This window comes from Rissa tridactyla, chromosome 2 (genome assembly GCF_028500815.1).
Source record: "Rissa tridactyla isolate bRisTri1 chromosome 2, bRisTri1.patW.cur.20221130, whole genome shotgun sequence".
Taxonomy (NCBI): Eukaryota; Metazoa; Chordata; class Aves; order Charadriiformes; family Laridae; genus Rissa; species Rissa tridactyla.
In genome coordinates this window covers 112,206,006-112,231,279 of record NC_071467.1, presented here as the reverse complement: position 1 = coordinate 112,231,279, position 25,274 = coordinate 112,206,006, and the positions used below count along the sequence as shown (strand labels likewise).

At 43.1% G+C, this 25,274-nt stretch overlaps 1 protein-coding gene across 4 annotated transcripts in view; it reads left to right on the top strand.

Moving 5' to 3' along the window:
• The window catches only part of RALA (RAS like proto-oncogene A), a 29,332-nt gene extending 17,909 nt beyond the window's left edge, over nt 1–11,423 (top strand). For all 4 annotated transcript variants that reach the window (XM_054191689.1, XM_054191690.1, XM_054191691.1 and 1 more), the window contains 4 exons: nt 1,758–1,912; nt 2,224–2,432; nt 6,493–6,667; nt 9,453–11,423. In XM_054191689.1, coding sequence (XP_054047664.1) covers nt 1,799–1,912; nt 2,224–2,432; nt 6,493–6,667; nt 9,453–9,575 — 621 coding nt within the window. In that variant the 5' untranslated portion in view covers nt 1,758–1,798 and the 3' untranslated portion in view covers nt 9,576–11,423. The remainder of the gene's footprint in view (nt 1–1,757; nt 1,913–2,223; nt 2,433–6,492; nt 6,668–9,452) is intronic.
• The last annotated feature ends 13,851 nt before the right edge of the window (nt 11,424–25,274 follow it).

Genomic DNA, 25,274 nt, shown 5'->3' with positions numbered 1-25,274 from the left:
GAAGGGTAAAAGTGGTAAAACTCGTGGGTTGAGATAATGACAATTTAATAAGTTAATAAAGGGGGAAAAAAAAGGAAAGAAATAAAAGAAAAACAAGCTAGAAAAATGAAATAGTTGCTTGCCACTAGCAGACCAATGCCCAAGCCAGTCCCCTGAGCAATGACATCCCTAGCAAACTTCTCTCCACTGTGTTCAGTAATAGCTAAAACATCTGCGTGTTATCATCACTGTTTTCATCATGAATCCAAAACATGTCACTATACGAGCTATTCTGAGGAGGATTAACTCTATCCCAGCCAAAACCAGTACACCTTTTTATTTTTTTTAATTCCAGGAAGGATTGGCTTAATCTCTAATGAAGCTTCAGGCAGCATGCTTTTACACTTAACTGCCTCGCTACTAACAAAACCTTAGTGCGTGTCCTCAACTAGGAATTTTGATTTAAGTTTTAAGAAAATTGTCATGCTTCACATTCTGATTGTTTAAGCTGCACACAAGGGGGATTCATTATGCAGGAAGATGTAATTTTAGTGTGAGATGGTCAAAGGATATGATGATGGGTAAAAGTAATGAGGTAGCGGTGTCTCATTGCGACACTGTTATCTGGTAGTTCTGTATATGACTAAACTGTGCTGCTATGTGAATATCTTCTTTTTGAGCTTTCTAACAAAATCTAAATTACATTTGGTTCTTAATTGCTACTATAGAAGTCTCTCGCGTTTACATTTTCTGTAACGTAGTTGTTGTGGGTTTTGGACATCAGAGCTTGTTTTGATCTTACATCTCTGGAGGAGGGTATGCTCTGTCACTGTGCAGTGACTTTCCCATGTCTTAAGAACTGTGCCAGCAGACAAAACATTCTTTGTGTAACACAAATACTGTTATATTACTGTTGGGATAGGTAGGGAATAAAACGAAGGTGTGGGAAGATAGTAGCTGGAGACCTGCTAAAACTATAATGTGATTTTTTAAAAAAAAAAAAGCTAATGGGATTGTTACTTTTGGTACATGTGCACATGCGTATTAGACTGAGTGAATTAACTGTTACAGAATTGGTGAGGTGCAGAGATTTGTGTTTCAACAAGCAGATGTGGGACTGAGACAACTATTCCAAATAGACGAAATAACTGCATTTGTAGTCTAGGAAGGCAAGTTGAATCATTCCACTCTGTGTAAAATAGATTATTCTTTCAGTTCCTGATTGACTTACTGAAACTGAGTATTTTTAGGTTTTAAGTAATGCATTTGCTTGCTTTTCTTGGAAAAAACGCACTAGCTAATCCTTGCTGCTGCTGTGTCTTAGTGCTTGCTATTTAAGCTGGAAATTCCTTCAAATGTCTGTTTTCTTTCCTCTGCAGCTGTCATATCTCATGTTTTCTTGTGTGGTGTTGACTCACCGTGGCTTCCTCTTTCAATTCTTGCTTAGTAAACTAACAAGAATTCTTGATAAATGCTGTGTCTCTAAAAGAAAACACTGCATACCAAAATGTAAATCTTTTCCCTTAATTGTTCTTGGATGCTGTGAACTTGCTTGTGCCCTTTCCAAATGGTGAGGGCTTTCTTTGCTTGTGCTACAAAGAAGATGAGCTTGGTATAATTTGTGGAATGGCTTCCAGTGAAAAAGCAGATACCTTTCACTGAAGATAGCAGAACGGAAATTAAGTCCTTAGATATGCAGGGATTTAAAAGAAATCCACTTTAAACAGTGTATGTGGGAGAAGGAAAAGAAAATTAACGAAGCAACCTTTTTCTTTTAGATTTTTCCACTTTCTACGTGTGAATTTTCTGCAATCCAAAGATGGCAGCAAATAAGCCTAAAGGACAGAATTCATTGGCTTTACACAAAGTCATCATGGTGGGAAGTGGTGGTGTAGGAAAATCTGCTTTAACACTACAGTTTATGTATGATGAGGTAAGAATCTGCATAAACAATTTTCTCAGGAGTTGTCTGCTGCATTGTGTTATTTAAGCATTTAGTGGTACAGTTATTTTCTGAAAGGATCTAAATGTATATGATATAAAAGAGATGAAATTAAACAAAAATATTTTTTGGTAAATTTGGTGGTTTTCAGACTTCTAAGCAATTAGCCTAAATACATATGCCTACTTATTAGTTACTGTAACCATATAAGATGTTTGTTATATCCTTATATGCAAATAGCAGCATTTGTCTTGTACAGGCATGATTTTTATACCATGATTTTATACCTTTTTTTTTTCTAGTTTGTTGAAGATTATGAGCCCACCAAAGCAGACAGCTACAGGAAAAAGGTGGTTCTGGATGGGGAAGAAGTCCAAATTGATATATTGGACACAGCAGGGCAGGAGGACTATGCTGCAATTAGAGACAACTACTTTCGAAGTGGAGAAGGCTTTCTTTGCGTCTTCTCTATTACAGAGCTGGAATCCTTTGCAGCAACGGCAGACTTCAGGTAAGTTACACGGCAAGATAATTATTCTAATTATAGTCAGATAATTACAAGTGACTTTTTTTTGTTTTGTAATATCCTTATGATAGTCCAGATTGGATGACAGCTCTTACTGTAGTCACGTAATGTTTTGAAGACATGCCTAGCCATGCCTTTGCTATCTGTACCACTTCAGATATCTTCGCTGCTGTGTTTTTGAATACCAAAAAGGCTATTGCCACAGAGCAGATACATAGCAACGTTCGGAAGGCTTCTGCCCTTTGCTAAGTCAGTGTGGCTTGGTGCGTGTGCTAAGAAGCTGGATTTGTGAGTAGGCATACTGTATACAAAGTAATGAATCTGAGAAAAATTGCTTATAGACTGTATAGTTGCATGTAATGTATGTACAATACCGCATACTCCCCAGAGCTGTCTCTCTTTAGCTCTTGCTTCATATAGAGGATTATGTTGTATTTCTTTTAACCTGTGAAGCACCACCTGGAGTAAAAGGGCAGCTGTAGCATGTCCAGCTGTTTTATGCTAGAATACTTCATAGTTATAAAAATGACACGACCAGATTCCAGTTGAAAGCTGCACAGACGAATCACATCTGGTGATGTCTGTCTGCGGAGTCTTAGGTGATGTGAAGTATGCGCATTGTGTTTTGGGAGAGTGAAATGCATAGTATCAAACCCAGAAATTTTTCAACCTCTTAAAGATGATTTTATGAACAGCAGCGATGAGAAGTATCTTGGAATATTCTGTAGTAGCTTTTACACAAAATGCATGGCCTGCTGTAAAACTGTCCCTTCAGTTTTGCTTGGATGGAATTTTTCTCTGTATAAGATACTTAAGTAAATTTTTGAATTTACAAGACCAGAGGTCTACATAGAGTTCTGTGTGGCATTCACCCTTCCCATCAAAGTCAGTATTTTACTTAATATGGAGCAACATAGTAAAAACAAAATTTGGAACTGGATCTTTCTGATTTAATACAGATTTAACGGGATATGATTTTTTTTAAGATGCTTGTCAGGCATGCAGCGTATTAAAACTCTTATAATGGTAAGAGACTATTAAACAGGCAGCAGTATATTACAGGTGTTTAATTTTGTCTGAGAGACAAACCCTATTTAAATCACTCATTACTATATTAAAAAAAGGACAAAAGAGACCAGATTTTGTTTTTTTTACCAGTTCAAAGTATAGCGAAATAGGAGAGGGGATAACCTTTGAGATAAAAGTAAGGAAACTAATATAAAACGAAAATGTCTGCATCCCACTGAAATAAGGCTTCTCATAGATGCTGTCACAGTTCAACTTAATTAGCACTAAGTGTCAGAGCACATTTAATATCATCTCTAAGGGAGGAGAAAAAGGTATGTAGAGGGGAGGCAGTGTTTTCTCATCTGGTAGTTTTTCATTTGTGTCTCTGTATGTGTGTGTGTGTGTTCATATATTTTGAGAGGGAGGGGCAGGCCTTGAGTGGTTTGCAAGTTAATGCTAAGTATTGTCACTTGTGGAGGAACATTTAGTGTGGTTGAGCTCTTCTAGGGTGCAAAATGACATATTCAAATCTGTTTAAAATCCTGTTAATGCTTCAGAGTACATGATCTTCTGTGGCTCTAGAGAAAGTCCTACTTTTCCAGTGAACGTGAGAGTTGACAATATGCATGCTGAAACAGCAAAAAATGAAAGAAAAAAATCCCTTCTGTGAAGATATTAGAACTCTCCCCAGTCCGAATCTGAAAGTGCCTTTCAAGTTGCTCTTGAAACTGTAGAAGCCTAAATGTTACATGTAACTCAGAATAATTACATTCTTTCTGCTCTGTTTAAAAGTAACCTGTATCTCTTGAAGGTACAGTTAAAATACCTTTGGCATTGTTGAGCAGGCTGAGGGAATACTACTTAAAAGACAGATATGAAAGAAAGCGTCAAGAAGAATTTGGATGTTGAGAAGAATTTGGGTGTTTAATTGTTTCCATGGAATTTTGCTCTGCTGGAATGGCAGAACTCCAACAATTACTGTTTACTGCTATTCAGTATCTTCAATGAGGTTCCTGGTGTGCTCTAAAATGCCATTGCTCCAAGTAATTTTTTTTTCCAATAGAAAGCAGATCTGCAATTACTAAACTTCTAAATATTTGAAGGACAGATTGATAAAATGTGATCTTGCTTTGAGTAGAATTAGTCGGGCTGTAATGTTTTGGGTTTTTTTTGAGTTCTAGATTTCAAGCTGGCATAGCATTAATTAGATATTTCTTGTTTAGGAGATATCAGTCTTCAGAGAGGGCTCAAAGGAGAATATTGTAATCTGGGTTATTGTTAGATTAACTCTTAATACAGTGAAATTGTTCGGCATTGCCTGAACAATAGGTGTTGCAAGCTACTAGTTTTTAAGGGAAGTCTTATTTGCACAGGTACTGCAGTGATGCACTGAGTCGTCTTCTGGCCACCCTTCCTAATCCACTGACTATTCAAACTAATTTTGGGTAGCTGCAGACCCCGTTAAAACATTTGCACTGATATTTGTGGGGCACAGGAGGAATGTTGCTTTAATTACACCTCAGAGATGAATGTGGTGTTACAAGCTGCCTCAAATACATATTTGTTGGTTTAAAAAAAAATTATGGGCTAACTGCAGTTTAAGCCCTGTAAGTAGAATCATAGAATCACAGATTCTGTTAGGTTGGAAGGGACCTTTACAGGTCATCCAGTCCAACCCCCCCGCAGTAAGCAGGGACATCTTTAACGAGATCAGGTTGCTCAGAGCCTCATCCAGCCTGGCCTTGAATGTCTCCAGGGATGGGGCCTCCACCACCTCTCTGGGCAACCTGTTCCAGTGTCTCACCACCCTCATTGTAAAGAACTTCTTCCTAATGTCTCATCTAAACCTACCCTGCTCTAGTTTAAAACCATTTCCCCTCATCCTATTGCTACATGCCCTTGCAAACAGCCCCTCCCCAGCTTTCTTATAGGGCCCCTTCAGGTACTGGAAGGCTGCTATAAGGTCTCCCTGGAGCCTGCTCTTCTCCAGGCTGAACAACCCCAACTCTCTCAGCCTGTCAAGTAGACTTCTTCAACAAGACTGCATACTATCCAGAGCTTTTTATAACAGCAGGAGGATCCTGCCGTACACCAAATAAGGGCCCTTCAGAATATCAATTAATTAATTCTCTCCAGTGTCTCTTCATTCAGCTTTAAATCTGGCAATAGGTTTCACCTCAGCCAGCAAATGGAGTTTGTTTCTCTATGCTTTTTGTTGACCTTTCAGAAATTGCTCCATGATAAAGGGCTACATTTCACTACTAACTTCATACTCCTTTCTGAGCCAAAATAGAGAATATCCCTCTTCTGGGAAGACTGTTCTTCCTGGTACTTCTAATGCATTTCTAATTAGAAGAAATTCTTCATTATTTTTTTTTAGCATTGAGGACTTACATACAAAACCATTTGTAGCACTGAGTTTTATTTACAACTTTAAACCCTTCATCCTAGTAGTTCAAACAATATAAGGATCTGTCTTTAAAAATCTGATGCATGTACAACTTATATGTGAATGCTGGCTTATAACTGAATGAGGATCTCTGCAGAGACTGAATATAATTGACTTCAGAAAGATTCCTGAAAGGAAGAAATTTTGCTCTTGGTGTGCTGTAGACCATTTTATCAGCTTTAAAAATAGCATTTTATTAGGAAAAAAATTAAGTGTAAAATTGAAGTTTGGGTAGCTTAAAATGGCAATCACAAATAGTAATATAAGGACAATAGTAAATACTTTCAAGTAACACCTTTAGAAAAAGCAATGACTTATTAATATAAATTCCCCCCTAAACCAATCCTGTTCTACTCTTTTAGTTTATTAATGACTCACCTCCTTCCTTCCTGGAGGACTAGTTGTCTGCCTTTGTCTTCATTCTCTATAATGTCATAATGAGTTTAAGATTTTACTGTTACATAAGCTTAATAAAAGGAATAAGTGGGTTTTCACGGTAAGATGGAAGAGTATTTAGTCTGAGTTCTTTTTTTGTTCTAAGAATAGTACTCTGTGCAAAGCTTAATTTTCTTTTTTTTTTTTGTCCAGGGAGCAGATCTTAAGAGTAAAAGAAGATGAGAATGTTCCTTTTTTGCTAGTTGGTAACAAATCAGATTTGGAAGATAAAAGACAAGTTTCTGTGGAGGAAGCAAAAAACAGAGCTGATCAGTGGAACGTTAACTATGTGGAAACTTCTGCAAAGACACGAGCTAATGTTGACAAGGTAATAACTGGCCTCTTTAATCAAAGAATCTTTCCATCAGTTTTCAGTTTATACCCCTTTTCAGTGGGTCATACTCTGTATGTTCTTTATTTTAGCAATTATTTTTGTGAAATTTGAATCAAATACTTTTCTCCCTTAGCTTTACGAGAAGTGCATGACTAGGTGACTTCATGTAGAACAGTGAAAATGTTAAGCATAATAAGTTTATCCCATCCTAAACCGTAAGGAGTCATTATACAAGACATTATACAAGACCATATTTAATTAAAAATTTCTTGAGGCAGCTATTTTGGCCTAGACTTCTTATTGCATTTTCTATAACTAGAAGACAATCTGCTTCCAAATGGTGAGGAATGCTGTTTGATCCTCAGCCAGAATAAAACAGCCTACAAAAGTAGGTAAAGGAGGGATTGGAGCCCTCTCTATCCTCATCTAACCAGACGCCTGGTTGTATGTTGCTTTGATGGGGAATGGTTGAACTCTTTTAAGCTTTGAACAGCCTAGAAGTGCTTCATGAGTTTTCAGGGAGAAAACCTGGTTCAGAAGGTCATTGGACAAGAGGCAGAATCTTTGTCTCCAATAAGGTAAATTATTGATTAGTTCTTAGAACTATTGAATAGTTCTAAGTATTTCAGGTATAACTTTAAAAGACAGGACTTCTTGGAATGCATAATTCAGAATAACTCTCAGCTGTGTAGACTGCAAGAGTAGCAGATTTGTGGAAAAAGAATTAAGTAGTTTAGTTTAACTTGGCAGCTCTTCCTTTCAGAGCTATTGACAGAGTTGATCACACATTGAAAAATTCTCTAATATAAATCCTTACATATCAGCTGTGAATTGCAGCATGACAGCTCTAATGTGAGTTCTGTTTTGCAATAACTTTAACTTGACTGTTGTCTTCTGTCAGTTCTCTTCCCGAAGAAATTGATTGTTCAGTACTACAGTAAGAACTTTATGCTGTTCTGTAGAGAAAATTAAGTCAATTAAATGCAGCAGAACTCAGTCTCATTGTTGAATACGGCTTTGTTTTGGTTTTTGGTTTGTTTTTTTTTTTTGTTATAAAAACTATCACATCTTTTAGTTTTGGTGCATGATTGCAGTTAACATCTATCTGTTAGTCATGCTTCCAGCTCTTCAGAATCTACTTCACCATCCTTGAACGGGGGGGGGGGGCAAGTGTTTGTGTGTGTGTATATATATGTATATATATTTTTTTTTTAATAGCTCTCTAATCAGGAGCTTTTGCTTGCCCATTGTAGGCTACTGCAGAGCTCCAAGTTTCTTTTTGGAGCTGGTGGTTTTATGGATCCAGATTAGCAAGTATCACATAGAATTAAGGTTTGATAGTCCAGAAATGAGGCTTTACTGGCACTAGTAAATACCAGGTATTATTAGTTAGAACATCTGAAGTTATGAGGTTTGTTACGTGAATTTAATTTACTATTCTATAAGAAGTTTGGCTTCTCTTAGTTCCAAAATTGTGGGCTTGCTCAGTTGGGGAAAATACAAATGGCTTCTGCTCACTTCAGTAAAGGTGACCCACTAAGCATCTTCTCAGAAGGTTACATACCCCAGGCAGCTAAATACTGTAGTACCGTATCAGTACTGTAGTGCCGTATCAGTGCTTAAGCAAGTTGACAGTTGCATCATAACCATTTGCACAGATTTAAGTACAAGCCAAGTAACTTAGTGCACGTTTAGAAATTTAAAGGCAATCTTATTGCTTGATTGAAATGTTCAGTTACATTGATTTTCCTCTAATCCCATGTAATGAAGGTTGATGTTTTTGCTGCAGTCAATATGAGGTTAGTGTCTTTGCAAACAAAAACCTACTGAGCTCTGGAGAGGAGCTTTTCAGCCTCTGTACTGTCCATGTTTCACAGAAATGGATCAAGTCCCCTGCCGCAGATCTAGAGAACATCTCCTGAGAGAAAAGTATTGGAAATGCTCAACTGATTTGCTACAATAAAATTGTACAGATTGGATGATTATTTGCTGTAGCTTCCTGCCAGTCAAGATCTGCTTTTCAAATGAATAAAGTAACTTTATGGAGTCCATTCATAAAGCCTTAAGTGACAGTAGGATCTCTCTTAAACAAGTCATTGGTGTTATCTGCACCTTTGTCACTTTTGTTTCCTACTAAATCATGTGATGAAAATGAAGTTCATATGTACTTTGAGAATGCAATATGGCAGTTGAAATACCCGATCTAAAAAACTGTAGTTATGTAGTTGTATGATTAATAACTTTGCTTTAAAGGAAATGCTGATTTCCTCCCTGTCTTCCCCCATCACTTTGTGTTTAGACTTGCATCATGGGACATACTAACCATGAAGTGTTCAGTGTATGCAACTGCTCCATTAATATGTTTCTAGAATTGGGCGTTGCACTTTTTCAGCCTTTACAGCCCATCACTGAAAATACTCGAAATGTAAATTGATTTCCTTTAGTCTCCTCAGTAAGATGTAGACAATATACTTAAAAAATCTTGGCCAGTGGTGACTCTTGGTTTAATCCTTGTGGAAAATTGTCTGACAGGTTTCATAAGCAAATATCAGAAAACAGGGGAACATATGGTAACATGAAAGATGTGGGATTGCATCATATCAATTTGGCCTTCAAAAATCAGTGAAAGATTTGTTTGATTATTATTTCTTTGCTTAAACTAGTTGCATGTAATTGACTTTATTCTAACCAACTGAAATGGATGTCAGTGAAAACTTAAATTAACCTGTATGTCGGTGACTGTTTTTGCATTTACATCATTACATCTTTATTTTTTCAGGTGTTTTTCGATTTAATGAGAGAAATTAGAGCCAGAAAAATGGAAGACAGCAAAGAAAAGAATGGGAAGAAGAAAAGAAAAAGCCTAGCTAAGAGGATCAGAGAAAGATGTTGCATTTTATAATCAACACCCTGAATACCTTTCCTACCCTGACCATACTAATAAAAACCATAATTTATAAGCATGCCATTGAAGGCTCAAGTGACTGAAATTACTCTAACATGTTGGAAATAGTAATGTATCACTAAAAGCATGAATTGGAGCTGCACTGAAAGTCAAGTTCACTGAAAAAAAAAGAAAAATGATGTGGCTTCAAGAGAAGCAAAGTTCAGTCCATTTCATAATTGCCTACCTTCTCACATTTCTTCTGAATGTAGTGTTTCATGGGCAGTCTTTTCTTTAATAGTGAACAGAGTTGGGAAGTATTACTTTGGGTTCTTGTAAAGCATACTTTTTTTTTATCACTGGTAATTGTCAATTCATCTTGTCTTTTGTTGCCTTGAAAATTACAATTGTGAACACGATATCTGACAAAGCGGTATGCAGTTGTTTTGCCATGGAGTTATGCGAATTAGAAAAGAATAATGTATATGCGAACAGATATGTTGGGGAAAATTATATGTGGTTCTGCATTACCTGATTAACCTGGAAGAGAGATGTAATCTTTTACATTGAAACATTTGAATATGCCTTAATTTTAAAAACTAAACATAACAAGGTTGCTTAATCAAGGGTGTATTTTCAACTTTGTTGCATGGAGACCGTCCCTGCGCATCAGTGCGAGACTGCCCTCTCTGGGGAGTGCAGTTACGTGAATGATTTTGCTAACTAGCTGTCTGCTAGCAGTGTCTGTCCTTTAAACGTGTGCCATACTCTGGTATTGTGAATAATACAAGAGCATATTCTGTCATCCGTAACTTGGTAAACAATACGGTATCTTAAAACAAAAAGGTCAGAATACATAAAAGACTGAAATCATAAGCCTATGGCACATCTAAGCCTGGAATGGTTGTTTAAAACTTAACGTGCTGATACCTTGAAACTTCCCTTTTGCGAGTAGATTTTTGTCTAGGTGTTCCTTGGGTTTTAACTCCCTGGAGTTGGGTGGCGTGGAGCTGATTCAGTAGTGCTAATGTGTTTTGAGTTAAGATGTTGTCCTGGAAATTCTGGTGTCATCGGTTAATTTCTTTTGTGTTCCTAATACTCAGCTACAGGAACATGGTGTGTTATGCTGAAGCTCTTTGCAGGTTTTGTACTGTTTAGTCTAGTTTATGTTGATTTTCAAACGGGGAACATTGTAGCTACTTTTTCTAGTTAATGTTGATATCAAACAATCAAACATGCTTTACGATACAGAAACATTTACCATGTGCATCCAAAATCCCCAAACAAAACATACTGCCTCAGTTGCTTCAGAACAGCAAGGATACTAGCACATGGTTAGTATGCTGCATCTTAACTAACAACTTACCAGAATGTTTGAGGGTTTTGGACTCCTCTGGGGTAAGACAGGCTAGATCAATTCCACAAACTTATACTTTTTATACATGTGTAAGCCTATAACTGACAGTTTAAAATGTGCTCAAGCAAACTAGGTAACAAATATTTAACTTTCATGCTAACGGACATTTTAGGGACTCAAGTCTTAGCAGTTATATTTGTCATGTTAAATATTTATCAATAGGAATTTTGTATGTGCATTAGTAGACTGCCAAGTGCAGAACTAAAGTTACTCATGTAACTACGGCAAATAAGCCGGTCCTCATCTTACTGTGTACTCATTTGGGTCTATTTAGCCAGGGAGTCTAACCACTAACATTGTGACTTTGCTTTGGAACCTGTATACTGGGAACTGAGGTGTTATGAAGCCACTGGACACATGAAACTTGTCTTGGCTGATGCCTTATCCTGTCCTTTTATTTGCTATTTGAGCCATTGAAAGATGAATAAACTTCCATTTTTTTAAATACTTGTGCAGTGTTAATTGATAACTATATTACTGATAAACTTCGCTGTAGCTGATGCCAGTTGCCAAGCAGTTAAACAAACCTAAGTATTCTGGAAGCGTTTTTTTGGGGTGTGTGTGTGAACTAAATTGTAGATTAAGCCTAACTAGTTGATAAAAAGCCAATTTGTAAAAGCTGAGACTGTGCATGTGCTACCTTTTGTCCAGAGCTAATTTATCTCTACTTGTTATAACAAAGAATGTCAGAAAATAGTCAAACAATCTGAGGTAAGCTTGTTCCGGAAGTATTTTTTCATAAGAATGGAAAGTGAGATTTACAAAACAAACAACCTATGTAAGTTTTTAATAATAACGAAATTTAAAAAAATGCATTCTAAGTAATTTTCTATTAGCACTCTCAAGGAGAACATAAGAGTGATTCCACAACCTTCAGGGAACGTATCTTGCATGTTATAGGATTTAGGTACATCTTGAGAGAGTCATCCAAATTGAGTGATAAATTTGCGTCACAGAGGAGGGTTTGGTTTATCCTACTTCTGCGTCTGAAATTCCTAGATCTATCTGCTCAGAGTGATGCTTCTCTGCCCGACAGCACTTTTCCAACCCAGTTTCTCCTCCAAGAAGTTGAAGACACTTTCTTACATTGGCAGGATCAAAGCCTTCTGTGGTCTTTCCCTCCAAGTTAGCCTGACGTGCTGGCAGTACTGTTGCCGCCTTCTGTGAGATGCATTGCGTTGTGAAACTGCAGACCGGGGAGAGATGCCTTAATTTGTAACAAGCTATAAAGTTCAGCCTTCCATTATGTATGAAATTAATATTGAATTCTGATGCTAACTCCATTTTTTTCCTGTAGTTTCTTCGTAGCTTTAAAAACTCAAATCGACTTTCTAAAATCGTTGGCTAAGAAATCTGTGACCTATTTGGTAGTTTCTGTAGCCTCCCGATGTGCGTACGGTAGCTTAACACAGCAGCTTTGTTTGATTATTCTGAAGCGGCACCACCGTGTGCAGGAAGTGCTTTCCCATTCAGAGAGACCTTGTTAACATCAGAGTCGCACGCAGAATGAGTCCTCTGGCAATTCCAGTGCCAATCATAATGCAGTAAAAATACACCCCATATCTGAGCCTTATGCTCACGATATTCACCTGCAGGAACCAAATGTTTTATCTATTAGTATGCGAAATGGGCTTACTGAAGAGCTTGGGTTCCTTTTTGGGACACCAAGCTTTGCAATGATTCTCTGGTTCCAGAGTCTGAGAAGGTAGACAGGATTATAGTCCAATGCCAAATGCAGAGGAGCAGGGACACAGCTGGTATTACAGGGATGCATGTAATACATTCAGCTGTACCAGAACTGGATCAGAAGGTAGGATTTGAGCCTACAGCAATTGAGAATTGAATAGGGAAAGCTAATAGTGCACCTTAATTTCTAAACTTTCTCCCATTACTGTCAGACACGTCAGCTCTTCTAGCCATGTGGATGCATAGTCGGTCACGTGCGTAAACTATATTTCTTTCCAGCCTTGCCCATTTTTTGCCTGGGATTTTAACTTAAATAAATGGCTGAATATGTTTTTTAAGAAATGACTCAGGAAAGAAACCTTTCCTTGCAAATTTTTATGGGAGCTTCAGCTTGGTACTAAAATTGAACGGTAGGAAAGGTGCCAGTGTTGCTAATGCTGTGGAGTGTAAGCTCGTCTTTGATCTAAATACATTGGCCAGGCTGGAATATTTTTGGTTGAAGCATCATTGTTGAAGAAATGCTGAAATGCATACCACTGGAGATCTGCCCAGGAGCAGACAGATGCTAAGACTCTTATTTTCAAAGAGATCCTGGCTGGATCTAACCGGCCATCGAACTGGTACGGTCCTATTTTGGAAAATATTAAGAAGATATAATTTGGTTTTTGTGTGCTGGGGTGTTGGGGTTTTTCTACCTTTTTTTCTTCCATGCAGATCGGAAAAATACCAAAGCTGAAGTTGTTGGAAAAATAGATTTGCCTCCACCATCCCTTTTATTTGTATTGCACTCAGTAATATTTAACACTCCCAGAGCACTTAATGTGTGATACCTGTTGTCTGTGGATTTCCGTGGACGGTTCCGGTTTTGCAGCAGGCTGCTCTGTCTTACGGATGCACAAAACAGAGGCAGAATTTGGCCAGCTGATTCGGTGGGCCAGTAGCGGTGTTAGCAGGCTTAGCCCTCCTGCGCTACTCTGGTGCCTCGTTCTGCCTCGCGCAAGGCAATTGCCGACTTTCTTTACTGATCTGGTAAGACTGGGTACGAAACTGTACGTGTGCCATAAAGATGGGAGGATCTGAAAAACCGGAGCGATTAGGTTTCAAACCGTGGCATCTGATTACTCTGTTCAACTTTTCGCAAGGCCATCTCCTACCAAGGGACTCTGTGTTGAAGTGCTAAAAACTGAGGTCCTGTCTGCACCCCAACAGCAGGGGAACACATGGCTTTGGATGTGGGTAAACGTATGACGCTGTTCTTTACAGGATTTTTGTTCTCCTCCCACTTTCCACAGTTGCTTCAGGCTGTTAGCTGCCACTCTGCTATTCAAAGCAAGGTTGAGCCTTTTACGGTGGTCCTGGATTTTTTTCTACTTGATAGAAAGTTGCTGGTTTCGTCGTTGCCGTCAAGCAGCTGTGTACCTGCGCTTGGCTGGGGGGGCCCTGCATATGCGGGCATAGTTCCTGCACGTAAAACAAAGACAATTTCTGGAACGATTTACACTTGTGAGGGATTGTGAAAGCCCCTGGGGGTTGAATAACGTAATACAAATCTAAGAGGAGAACGAAAGAAGTGACGTCGGTGACATCTCAGACCCATAAGGGTGAACTGCAGTTCTGCAGCAATAGCACTTGTTTGGGTCTGTGCGCCACTTCGCGTAACACCGTCCTACAATATTCAGGAGAATATTCTGGGTTTTGCCCATTTTCTGCTTTATTAATATGACATGGTGTTACAAAACAAGGAACGGGGGTGGGGGGAAGGGTAGTTTCCAACCTAAAACTATGTGCTAAATGTAAGCAGACTCCAGAATGCTCTCGAAAGTGTCAAAATAGTGGCAAATACTCCATCACTCCGTTGTTTCCTTTGCGCTTAGCTAAACAGAGGCAAGGAGGAGGATGCATGTTTAATAACGTGCCACTAAAGTTCTTTCTGTGGGAACCGCTTTGGAAATTTTCTTGGAAAAAAACAAGCCTGTAGCAAATAGCCTGTTAGGACTGTAGCTTCAGTCGTTTTTGTATCTCTCACGCTGGAAACTGTAATTTCAGAAATCTCACTTCCTAGGTGGCTTGGCGTTAATCGCGGGCTTAATTTTCCTTAATCCCTGACAATTTAAGAAACGTTTGGTCATTTCTCAGAATAACCTGACAACACAGCGCTCATTTCAAAGCACATCTAAAGTATAGCCCCCCCGCCCCCCCAATCTCAACGCTTACAGGTGGAGGTAGGTGAGCCGGGGGAACGGCAAGGGGCTTGCCCGGTCTGGGAACAAAACCCCAAAATTTGCTAATAAAGCGAGGTGGTGAGGCCGTCTCTGCTGCGTCATGTCTGTTAGGAAGGTGGCTGCAGCTGCATCAGGGTAGGCAAAAGTACATCCGTCTACTGAGGTGACCGCGGATGGCATGCTCAGGTGCCTGTGGACACAGGACCTCGAGCAGTGTTTGGAGGTTAATTACAGATTCTTTAGGAACCAGTTTGTCATGTTGGAAATGGGGGAGGCAGGGAGGAAAGACACACAGGAATATAGATTTAGAATTATGTATCTGTTCACTTACTGGGCTGGGTGGCAATCACATTTCTTTTTCTCCTTGGCCATTTCTTTTGGGTTTGACAGTATTTATGGCAAGAGAGCAAGGGGGAGGATGAGGGAAGCTGATTTCTGCACCACCCGTTGGGAAGCAGCCACCATCCATGAGCAGCTGAGGAAGCACGTGGTGGGCAAAGGGAGAAACCAGGAAGTGGCCAGAACCCAGATGAAAGCTCAGGAGGTCTTTGCATCAGTACGGATGGTTTTTCCTTACTTCTGAGTAGCAGGTGAGGTAGCACCGGCAGCAGTGTTGGACTTACATTTCCTCCACTCTGCCTTCCTGTTCACAGAGCGTCCTCTCATTCCTCCCTGAAGGGGGGTGAGCCACCAATGTGGTTAATGCTGCCTCCTGTGCTTGTGCTGTGAGCATAGAGTAAAAAGAGGTTGGAGGCAGGTTGGGAGAAGCCTCATCAGACCACAGCAGCTGTGAGAGCAGTCATGCACTCTTTTTCTGCTGAAGCTCTGGAGGAGAATCTGGGATCTCAACGTAGCGCAGACTCCCCATGCTTCTTATGAGCGGAGAAGACTGGAAGTTGTCCGTTTTCCACCTTCTTCTTGTTCTTGATGGGTACTATGACAGTTTAAGGGTTGTCAGTAACCCAGGCACGAAGGAGGGGATCTCCTGGTAAGGGGAAACCTGTGCCTCATAGATGCTCTGGCTAAGAGTGGAGGCATGATGATAACCAGCAGTTTGAGTGCTATATTTTAGACACTGACTGCTGTTCCTGAAAGTAATGAATTGATGTTTGCCTTCAACTGAGCTCAGCATGCCTGGTATGCTTCTGTTATAGTTATTTTTGCTTGTTTTGTGGAGAAAAACTTACGAGATAAGTGGTTGGGGTTTTTTTCCAGTGCAATGAAATAGGAGACCTGTTGGCTGAAATGCTGCCAGACAAATATGTTAAATATTAGTCATCTCTAAAGAATGAGCCTGAAACCGTAATCCTTCTGTTTGATCTGATAACTGCCAAAACGCCTGCTGAAAGAGCCTGGGGAAGTGTCAAAAGAGCAGTTAAAAATAAAGTACTGTGTCTACGGATAGCAGCTTGCCGGGGGGCGGTTGTAACTCCTGTGAGTGTCAGAACTGACTTGCGGAGGTAGGTGCTAGGTGCCCTCAGCTGCTTGTGACAGACTTACGCTGCATCTAATGTGAAGGAAGCTTGGACAATTTGGCTGCCCCTGTGCTGTTAGAAGAGGAGTAAATTTTTTTGTTGTTCTCAGGACAAAGCGGATAACAATAAGGGTGTGTTGCTGCCGCTGGTTTTGCAGCGTTATTTAAATCTGCAAGGCAACGTGGAAATTTTTCATCAACTTCCCCAAAACTTTGTAAATTATGAATATCCTTGTCTATAGATAAGGTGCCTAGAGTGTTAATGAGCGAACTCACATGGTTCTACGTGGAGGGCAGTGGTCCACAGAGACTACTGTGAAGTGGCTCTTCTGATACTGGTTCCCTTCGTTGCATCAAAAAGAGATCAGGGCATCTCACATCCCACTTCAAGAATGGCTGTGGTTGTCACTAGGGCAATACGCAAGGCTAAATGGCACAATGCAGGTGGTCCATTAAATGCTTTTGTTTGCTACGGTGTCAGCAGGTAGGAGAAACCATGGCTTAGAGCAAGCTCCTTGCTATAAGGTCTGTTTTCTAATTTGTAATCCTCTGGTTAGATGAGTACCTTTATGACTATTGAAGAAGAAAACACTGGAATTATTTTCATTTACCTTATATTTCATTTTGATGTTAAGATTCTGATCCTTTTGTGTGGAAAGGGACATTAAAAACACATTTAAACCTTTCATAATATAACCAGATTATGCATTCAGAAATACTTATCACAGGTGCTCATTATTATTTTTTAAGCAAAATCATGAAAGAAGCAGCAATAAGAAATCACAAAGTTGTTTCTGCCAGTTGCCTTTGTTCTTCATTTCTTTGACCATCTGAACAAATTTGCAAAAAGCAAGTGTGAAGTGCAGGCTTTGAAAGTCTTCTGTGTTCATCCAGTTTGCTTTCCACAGGATGACAAAACCCCACATCTCTGTCCCTAGCGAGCCTCAAAGATCAAACCCTCAGTCTGAAGCAGGACGTGCACCTCAACTGAATAGCTGCAAATCTTTGTGAGGTGAGCAATACCTGTTCGTTTCCTGGTGGAATTCTATTCTATTCTATTCTATTCTATTCTTTGCACTCACCATGAGTTGAATAATGGATGGAAACCTACATTTCTTGAAGGATGCTTTTCTGCAATCGGGATTCAAAAGACCTGACCGTGAACTTCACTCTTTCATAGATTTGATGGCAGCAAAGTGTGAGGGGTGGAGCCTGAGAGATGTGCCAAGGGGGTTTTCACCCATCAGTAGCCTGCTGGCGTCCAGCTCCACACAGCCATGACCACTAGATCCAGCCCTCCACCGGCTGGCTGAGTAGCTCATGCACTGTGTGGGTGTACTCCCAATATGAAGCTGGTGGTGTCACTCCAGTCACTTTCAAAATATCCACAGCTGGCAGTAACGGAGTTTCCATTTTGGAAGTTCCATTGGAGAAAGTGCCAAATCAGCCCAGATGCTCAAAAACCTACAGGAGATAAAACACTGGTGGGTCAGTGTGATGCAGTTTGTGGCTGGGCTGCAGGGCTGGTTGCTGCCATGACCTGAGAGAAGAGTAACAGCACAAGATTTGTCCCTGGGGGCAGAGTGGCAGAGGAGGTGTCAGGGACGCCCAGAAGCTGTGCCCAGTGCATGGCCACTGAGGGCAGGGACAGGCCCCTGGGCCTCCTGGGCACAGGGACTGCCTGGGGCCAGCAGCATTCTGAAGGATGCTGGGCACAGGGGTGGTAGGCAGGGCTCTGTGGGGGGTTGTCCCATCACCCCCATGTCACAGTGCCACCACCTGGAAACGCAGCAGTCACGATGCCCCGGGGCAGGATAAAAGGGAGCATCCTCCTGCATCCCGCTGCCATAGATGGCCTGGGGGCAGCCTGAGGACGTCCTTGAGAAGCTGGTGAAATTACTTGGCAAGGGCTGAGGGAGGAAGTCTGGAGCCTGGACAAGGCCGCTGGAGGATCTCCACTGCAAGACAAGCTCCCAGCAGGGCCACGTTAAGAGCCCACCTAATGGATGGAAATCATTCTTTAGCCTTCAGGGAACAGACGCAAGCCCCACAGTAGATGAGAAGAACCACCAACACCTAGAGGTACCTGAAGCTATCAGGCCTTTTCAACCGGAAAGTGGAAAGTACAAGGGAACGCCTTCTTGAGGCACTTGAGGGAGATCTCATGAACTGAAAGTTTCTTACAAAAGAGTTACAGCCCTTCTCCCTCCCTCCAATTTCAAGGGACAAACTTGAAATGGGGCACATGAAGGCACAGGAAACGTAGATGTTTTGGGAGCAGATGATGGCACAGGAAGGTAGTGCAGGCAGGAGAAGATGCCCCCATAGCACCAGAGAAAACACGTAGCCAATCGCAGAATCAGGCTCTTAACAAGGAAGGAAAAATCAGGGTAGCACCAGAGCATCCTTTCCCACTTACCGCCCCTCCTGCTGCTCCAGACCTTACCGACTTGTGAGGAGCCTCTCTGCTCCCTTCATTTGGTGCATTTGCCAAACCACTCAGTGATATCGCAGGGAGAGAAGAGGCTACATCATCAGGATGCGTTTGGGCAAGCCCAATGTGGGCTTGCTTGGCCTGATGCTCTGGCAAACGCTAGATGTACTCAAGGGCCTTCAAAAGAGTTGGGCACTTTCCTATCCAAGAGTGTATGACTTTAATCAGTTCTGCTTTGGAGCACTTTTTGGTGTGCCGTGGGCCTGAGAATTCTCTGTGCTTTGTGCTCCCTTGTTTTTCTAACATTTTGGTCAGTGTCCAGTCTCACTAGTGTTGCTGGCTATACCCGTGTAATTTCTGCCAGAACTGAATTTTCCACACAGTGCAACTGACAGCCCTCTGGTGTTCCCTGACACACGCAGAGAGGTTACCGCCAGGTTGACCAACTTGTGCGTCTTCGTGCTTTCAAGTCAGGGACAGAATAACATTAGCTCAGTCCTTCCAACAGGAACCCAATGTTATCACCTCCTCCTTTTTGACAGTCCATGCTTCCGAAGGCGTGGCTCCGTCACCCCCATGTCACAGTGACACCACCCGGCAACGCAGCAGTCACAATGCCCCCGGCAACGCAGCAGTCACAGTGCCCCGGGGCAGGATAAAAGGGAGCATCCTCCTGTGTCCTGCTGCCATAGACGGCCTGGGGGCAGCCCGAAGACATCTGAGAGGACGTCCTTCAGAAGCTGGTGGAATTACTTGGAGGACCTGAGGGAGAAGAACAGAGGCTGGGCTGCAAGACCAACTCCCGGAGTAGCCACCTTCAAAGCTCATCTGAGGGACAGAAATCCTGTTCAGCTGGATAGCAGTGGCGAGTACAAGGGACCACCTTCTGCAGGAGCACTGCAGAGCTCGCTGTCCTCATCCCCCATGGAGCCACAGGCAGTAGCCATAAGAAATGGGATGCAGAGGTGTTGCCAGGGGTGCCAGGGCTTTGGAGCACCCATTGGTGTCCTGCCAGGCACAGGAAGGATTCTTGCCCACAAGGCCGGTCTGGCCGGGGGAACGTGGCCACTCTCGGAAGCCCCTGAGATGGCTCCAGGTGGAGGGAGAATAGGGCTTGGGCATCTCCTGGGAGGCGTGACCAGCCTGCGGGACGAGGAGGCAGGTCTTGCTCACATGCTCAGGGAATAGCCGATCGCCAGCGCTGGGGTCAGGAAGGAATTTTCCCCCGGGGCACATTGGCACTGCTCCCCGGGGGTTTTTTGCCTTCCTCTGCAGCATTGAGCATGGCCACTTGTCAGGCCTCCTCTGCTCCATAGTGGCCAGGTTACTGCCTGCTGCTCATGCACCACGAAGATGGCCTCTCGTGCCCTGCAGCTGGGGGGAGGAAGGCTTTTTTTTCCCCCAGGGTGGGCTACCAAATGTCCGCGGGGGTTTTTTTGCCTTCCTCTGCAGCATTGAGCAGCGCCCCTTGCCAGGGCTCCTTTGGGCCCTTTTGGCCAGGAGCCTGCTGCTCCTGCTCCACGAAGGTGGCCCTCGTGCCCCGCATCCGGGGGGAGGAAGCTTTCTACACTCCCAGGGGGCCCCCAGGGTGCCCCCAGGAGCTGCTTCTTGTCCTCTGTGGCATTGAGCACAGCCCCTTGTCAGGGCTCCTCGCGGCCCTTTCGGCTCGGTTCTTGCCTGCTGCTCTTGCACCTCCAAGGCACCACTCGTGCCCTGGCTCTCTCGGGCTCTCTTGCCCACGGCAAGCTTGGAGCGGGAGCGAGCTCCGCTCTTCCCTTGGCTCCATGGGGTTCTTGCTTGGGCAAAACAGACGCTGCTTGGAAGGGCTCCAGGCTTGATGCACCATCCGGAGCTGCCACTTCTTAGCTCTCCCCGCCGGCAATACAAGCGCAGGGCAGGCACGGGAGCGCTTTTCGGGCATCACTGGACAAGAAGCACAGTGGTGGAGCAGGTTTTGGAAGGCAAAATTAGACTTGTCATTGATACGGTTGAACTTTGGAAAATACCCCACGGTTCCACACACCTCCTCCATATCTTCTTCTTCTTCTCCTTTTTTTTTGTGTGTGGCTGGTACCGATGCTCATTCTTCCAAGTTCTCACTCTCCAGGAAACAGGGAGTGCTGGGCCTGTATTCCTGCTGCTTCTTTCCGTGCCCCTGGGGCTGCCCTTTGCCAGGCTGCAAGGGATGTTTCTTCAAGCTCAACTCAAGAGTACCTCAGCCTGCTCCTGGCTACACCTGCGCATTGTCTTCATGCTTGCAAGCACTGGCTCTGACACGGAGACAGAGAAATGAAGAACTAAAACAAACAAAAAAACCAATACATGCAAAATCCAAAAACTAAACAAAAAAAACTAAACAAAAAAATCAAACAAAGAACTAAAACCAAACCAAACCAAAAAATGCTAAAATTAAAACAAAAAAACCAACAGAAAACCCCCAAAATAGGACAAAAAATAAAACAAAACAAAATGAAACAAAATCAAGTAAAATAGAATAAAATAAAGAATAAAATAGAATAAAATGAAAGAACAAAACAAAAAACTCCAAAGAGAAAAAGCATAAAACAAAAAATAAAACAAAAGCTGAAATAAAACATAAAATAATCCCCCAAAACAAAATAAAAAATAAAGAAAAAATAAAACAAAGCACCAATAAAAAAATCCTAAAAATAAAAAAACACAAAACAACCCCCCAAAATAAAACAAAATAGCAAAAAATAAAACCCCCCAAATAAATCCCCCAAATAAATAAAAGTGTAATAAAAAAGAAAATAAAATAAACCCACAAAAGCTAAAAAAAACAAATAAAATGAAAAAAACAAAAATAAAAAATAAAATTAATAAAACAAAGTAAAACAAAAAAGAGAAAGGAAAAAAAATACCCTGAAAATAAAAGAAAAAGTAAAACAAAAATACCAAGAAGACCTGCAAAAATACACCAGATATAAAATAAACAAAGAAACCAAGCCAAAAAAATAAGGCTCCCCAAAACAACTAAAAAACTTACACACAAAATAAAACAGAAAATAAAAGAAAAAGTAAAGCAAAGTAAAAGAAATAAAACAAAACAAAACAGAACAAAATAAAGACCTCTTTCCACTTGTAACCTTTGTGTTGTGTGTCCTTCAAAGTGTTCTTGGAGCTGAAAAACCCCTGGCGTTTCAGGCAAAGAACAGTCTCGTGGTTATTCGACTCATGGTGAGCGCAGGGAATGGAATGGAGAAGGAGAGGAGAGGAGAGGAGGAGAGGGGAGAGGAGGGGAGGGGAGTTATTCTGTGTTACGCCTGGAGTTGTGCATGAGGAGCCCTGACCTAGGCCTGAGGGTTCCATCCAGGAGAGCAGCTCTCCGCAGGGCAGGTCCCAGGCCCACCCAGGAGACAGGGGCAGAGACGGGCACACCTACAGCATCCCCCAGGCAGGGACTGACGGCCCCGGGCGGAGCTGAGACACGGCCCCTGGGCCCTTGGCAGCAGACGCTGGGGGTGGGGGTCCCAGGGGAGGCCTCTGAGCACCCCCAGCACCCTGGCAGAAGGAGGCTTGCGCTGCTCATACGCCCTCCTGGGGGCTTTGATGGGTGACCACTTGGGAGACAAGAGTATTGGGCCACGTGGACCTTCGTTCTGAGGGAGCACCGAGGGTCTCAGGCTCTTGTGTTTCAGTATCTTTTTCCAAAGGAAACAGCTTGGGCATTTCTAAAAATGAGTACAAGGAGAAAAACAAAATCCACGGGGAGATGAACAGGTATTGCTCACCTCCAAAAGACTGGCAACCACTCAGTTGAGGAGCACGTCCTGCTTCAGAGTGAGGGCTTTGAGCCTCGCTAGGGTCAGAGGTGTGGGGGTTTTGCCACCCTGTGCAAACCCAACTAGACTGGATAAACACAGAAGTCCTGAAAACCACACTTCACACACGCTTTTTTCAAATTTGTTCACATGACCCAATTATCTGAAGGTGATGCACAGCTCTCACCCACGTCAGAAGGTACCTGCCTCCACCCCACAGGGTGAGAGCGCCAATGTCTAGCATGGGACATGGCTGCCCATTCCATCCCTCCTGCTAGTGCAGGACTGGGCAGAAATGTCACCAGAGATTGCCTCAGCAGGTACTGGTAGGGAAAGGAGGAGGTGGGAAGAATACACTAGACGAGACCAGTTGACCCCAGGGGTCAGTACTGGGTCCAGTCCTCTCCAATCTATTCATCAATGGCCTGGACGAAGGGATAGAGGGCACCCTCAGCAAGTTTGCTGATGACAGAAAAGTGGGAGGGGTGGCTGACACACCGGAAGGCTGTGCCGCCACACAGAGAGACCTGGACAGGCTGGAGAGTTGGGACGAGAGAAACCTTATGGAATTCCATAAGGGCAAGGGGAGGGTGCTGCACCTGGGGAGGAATAACCCCATGCACCAGTACAGGTTGGGGACTGGCCTGCTGGAGAGCAGCTCTGTGACCCGGGAGTCCTGGTGGACAACAGGATGCCCATGAGCCAGCAATGTGGCCTTGTGGCCAAGAAGGCCAATAGCATCCTGGGGTGCATCAAGAAGAGTGTGGCCAGCAGGTCGAGGGAGGTCATCCTCCCCCTCTACTCTGCCTTGGTGAGGCCGCACCTGGAGTACTGTGTCCAGTTCTGGGCTCCCCGGTTCAAGAGGGACAGGGAACTGCTGGAGAGGGTGCAGCAAAGGGCTACCAAATGATTAGGGGATTGGAACACCTCTCTTATGAAGAAAGGCTGAGGGCTTTGAATCTTTTTAGTGTGGAAAAAAGATAGCTGAGGGGGGATCTTATCAATGCTTATAAATACTTCAAGGGTGGGTGTCAGGAGGATGGGGCCAGGCTCTTTTCCGTGGTGCCTGGCAATAGGACAAGAGGTAACGGGCACAAACTTGAGCATAGGAAGTTCCATCTCAACATGAGGAGGAACTTCTTTACTTTGCAGCTAGCAGAGCACTGGAACAGGCTGCCCAGAGAGCTGGTGGAGTCTCCGTCTCTGGAGACATTCAAAACCCTCCTGGACACGTTCCTGAGCAGCCTGCTCTAAGGTGACCCTGCTCTGGCAGGGGGGTTGGACTACAGGATCTCCAGAGTGCCCTTCCAACCCCCACCATTCTCTGATTCTCTGATTCTGTGAGTTGGATGGGATCTACAATGACCACCTAGTCCATCTGCCTGTCCACTTCAGGGCTGAGCAAAAGTTACAGCATGGAATTAAGGGCATTGCCCAAACGCCTCTTAAACACTGACAGGCATGGGGCACCGACCACCTCTCCAGGAAACCTCTCCAGTTCCAGGCTTCGACCACCCTCTCCGTAAACAAATGTTTCCTTGTCCCAACCTCCCCTGACGCATGCAGCCCTGAGCCGTTCCCAGGTGTCCTGGCACTGGGTACCAGGCAGAAGAGATCAGCCTCAGCATCTCCCCTTCCCCTCCTCAGGAAGCTGCAGAGAGCAGTGAGGTCGCTCCTCAGCCTCCTCCTCTCCAAACTACACAAACCCTGAGTCCTCAGACGCTCCGCAGAGGACATGCTTTCCAGCCCCTTCATCAGCTTTTCTGCCTTCCCTTGGACGCGCTCAAGGACCTTAACGTCCTTTTTAAATTGTGGAGATCAATCCCCCGCAGTACGGGAGTGCAATTAGTACAGATCTAACTGATGATTTCAGGAGGTGCTATTTCAGCCTTCATTTGCCTCGCGTGGCCCTTTGTGAAGAGGAAAGCATGGTCTGGAAATGCACTTCATGTTCAATACCAGGTCATATTCAAGCGTACCTCGAAGCACAGGTCTTAGCTCATAAATCCCCTGTCATTTGAAATCCTTCCTACTTCAAGACTGGCTTTTTCCTCAAAGCCCTCTGGGCAGGGGACGCTCCTGGCGAGGGAGATGGCAAGCCTCTCTCTGCCTGCTGATCCATCAGATCCACGTTTGGACACACGCAAGGGCCTGTCCCATCACACTGAGCTCACATCACAAGTTTCAGATTCTTTAACTGAATAGACATAGTCTGGCGGCTTTCTGCACTTGTTGCACCAGTTTTGAAAACTAATCACCATGTGCATTAGAAAAATGATTTTCATAATTTCTTATATTAATTAAAAATAAAAAAGTTCCTTTGTATGTGAATGACGTCATCAGAAATTTCGTCACACCAACATTCTCGGATGGTTTCAGGTGGGCATAGAACAAGCAAGATCTTCCGTCCTTTTTTGCAGCTATCTCACAGGCGCATAAGGCCTCTTCAAGAGAGGCGGTTGCCTCTCAGGGTTGGATGGCCACCTAGCCGGCCACCTCCTTATCCATGCCAGCATCACCAGCAACAACCTTCCTCTTCACTAAATGCCTGCAGAAGTCAGTTAAAAAACCATCAGCAACCTTCAGTCCTACTGCGGGAGAGTGAAGCATATCCCCACAGACTGCAGTGCCACACGCCGCATCGCACTGACCCAACGCTGTCTCCTCTCTTGGAGCTTCTTCAGCGCCTGGGCTGATTTGGC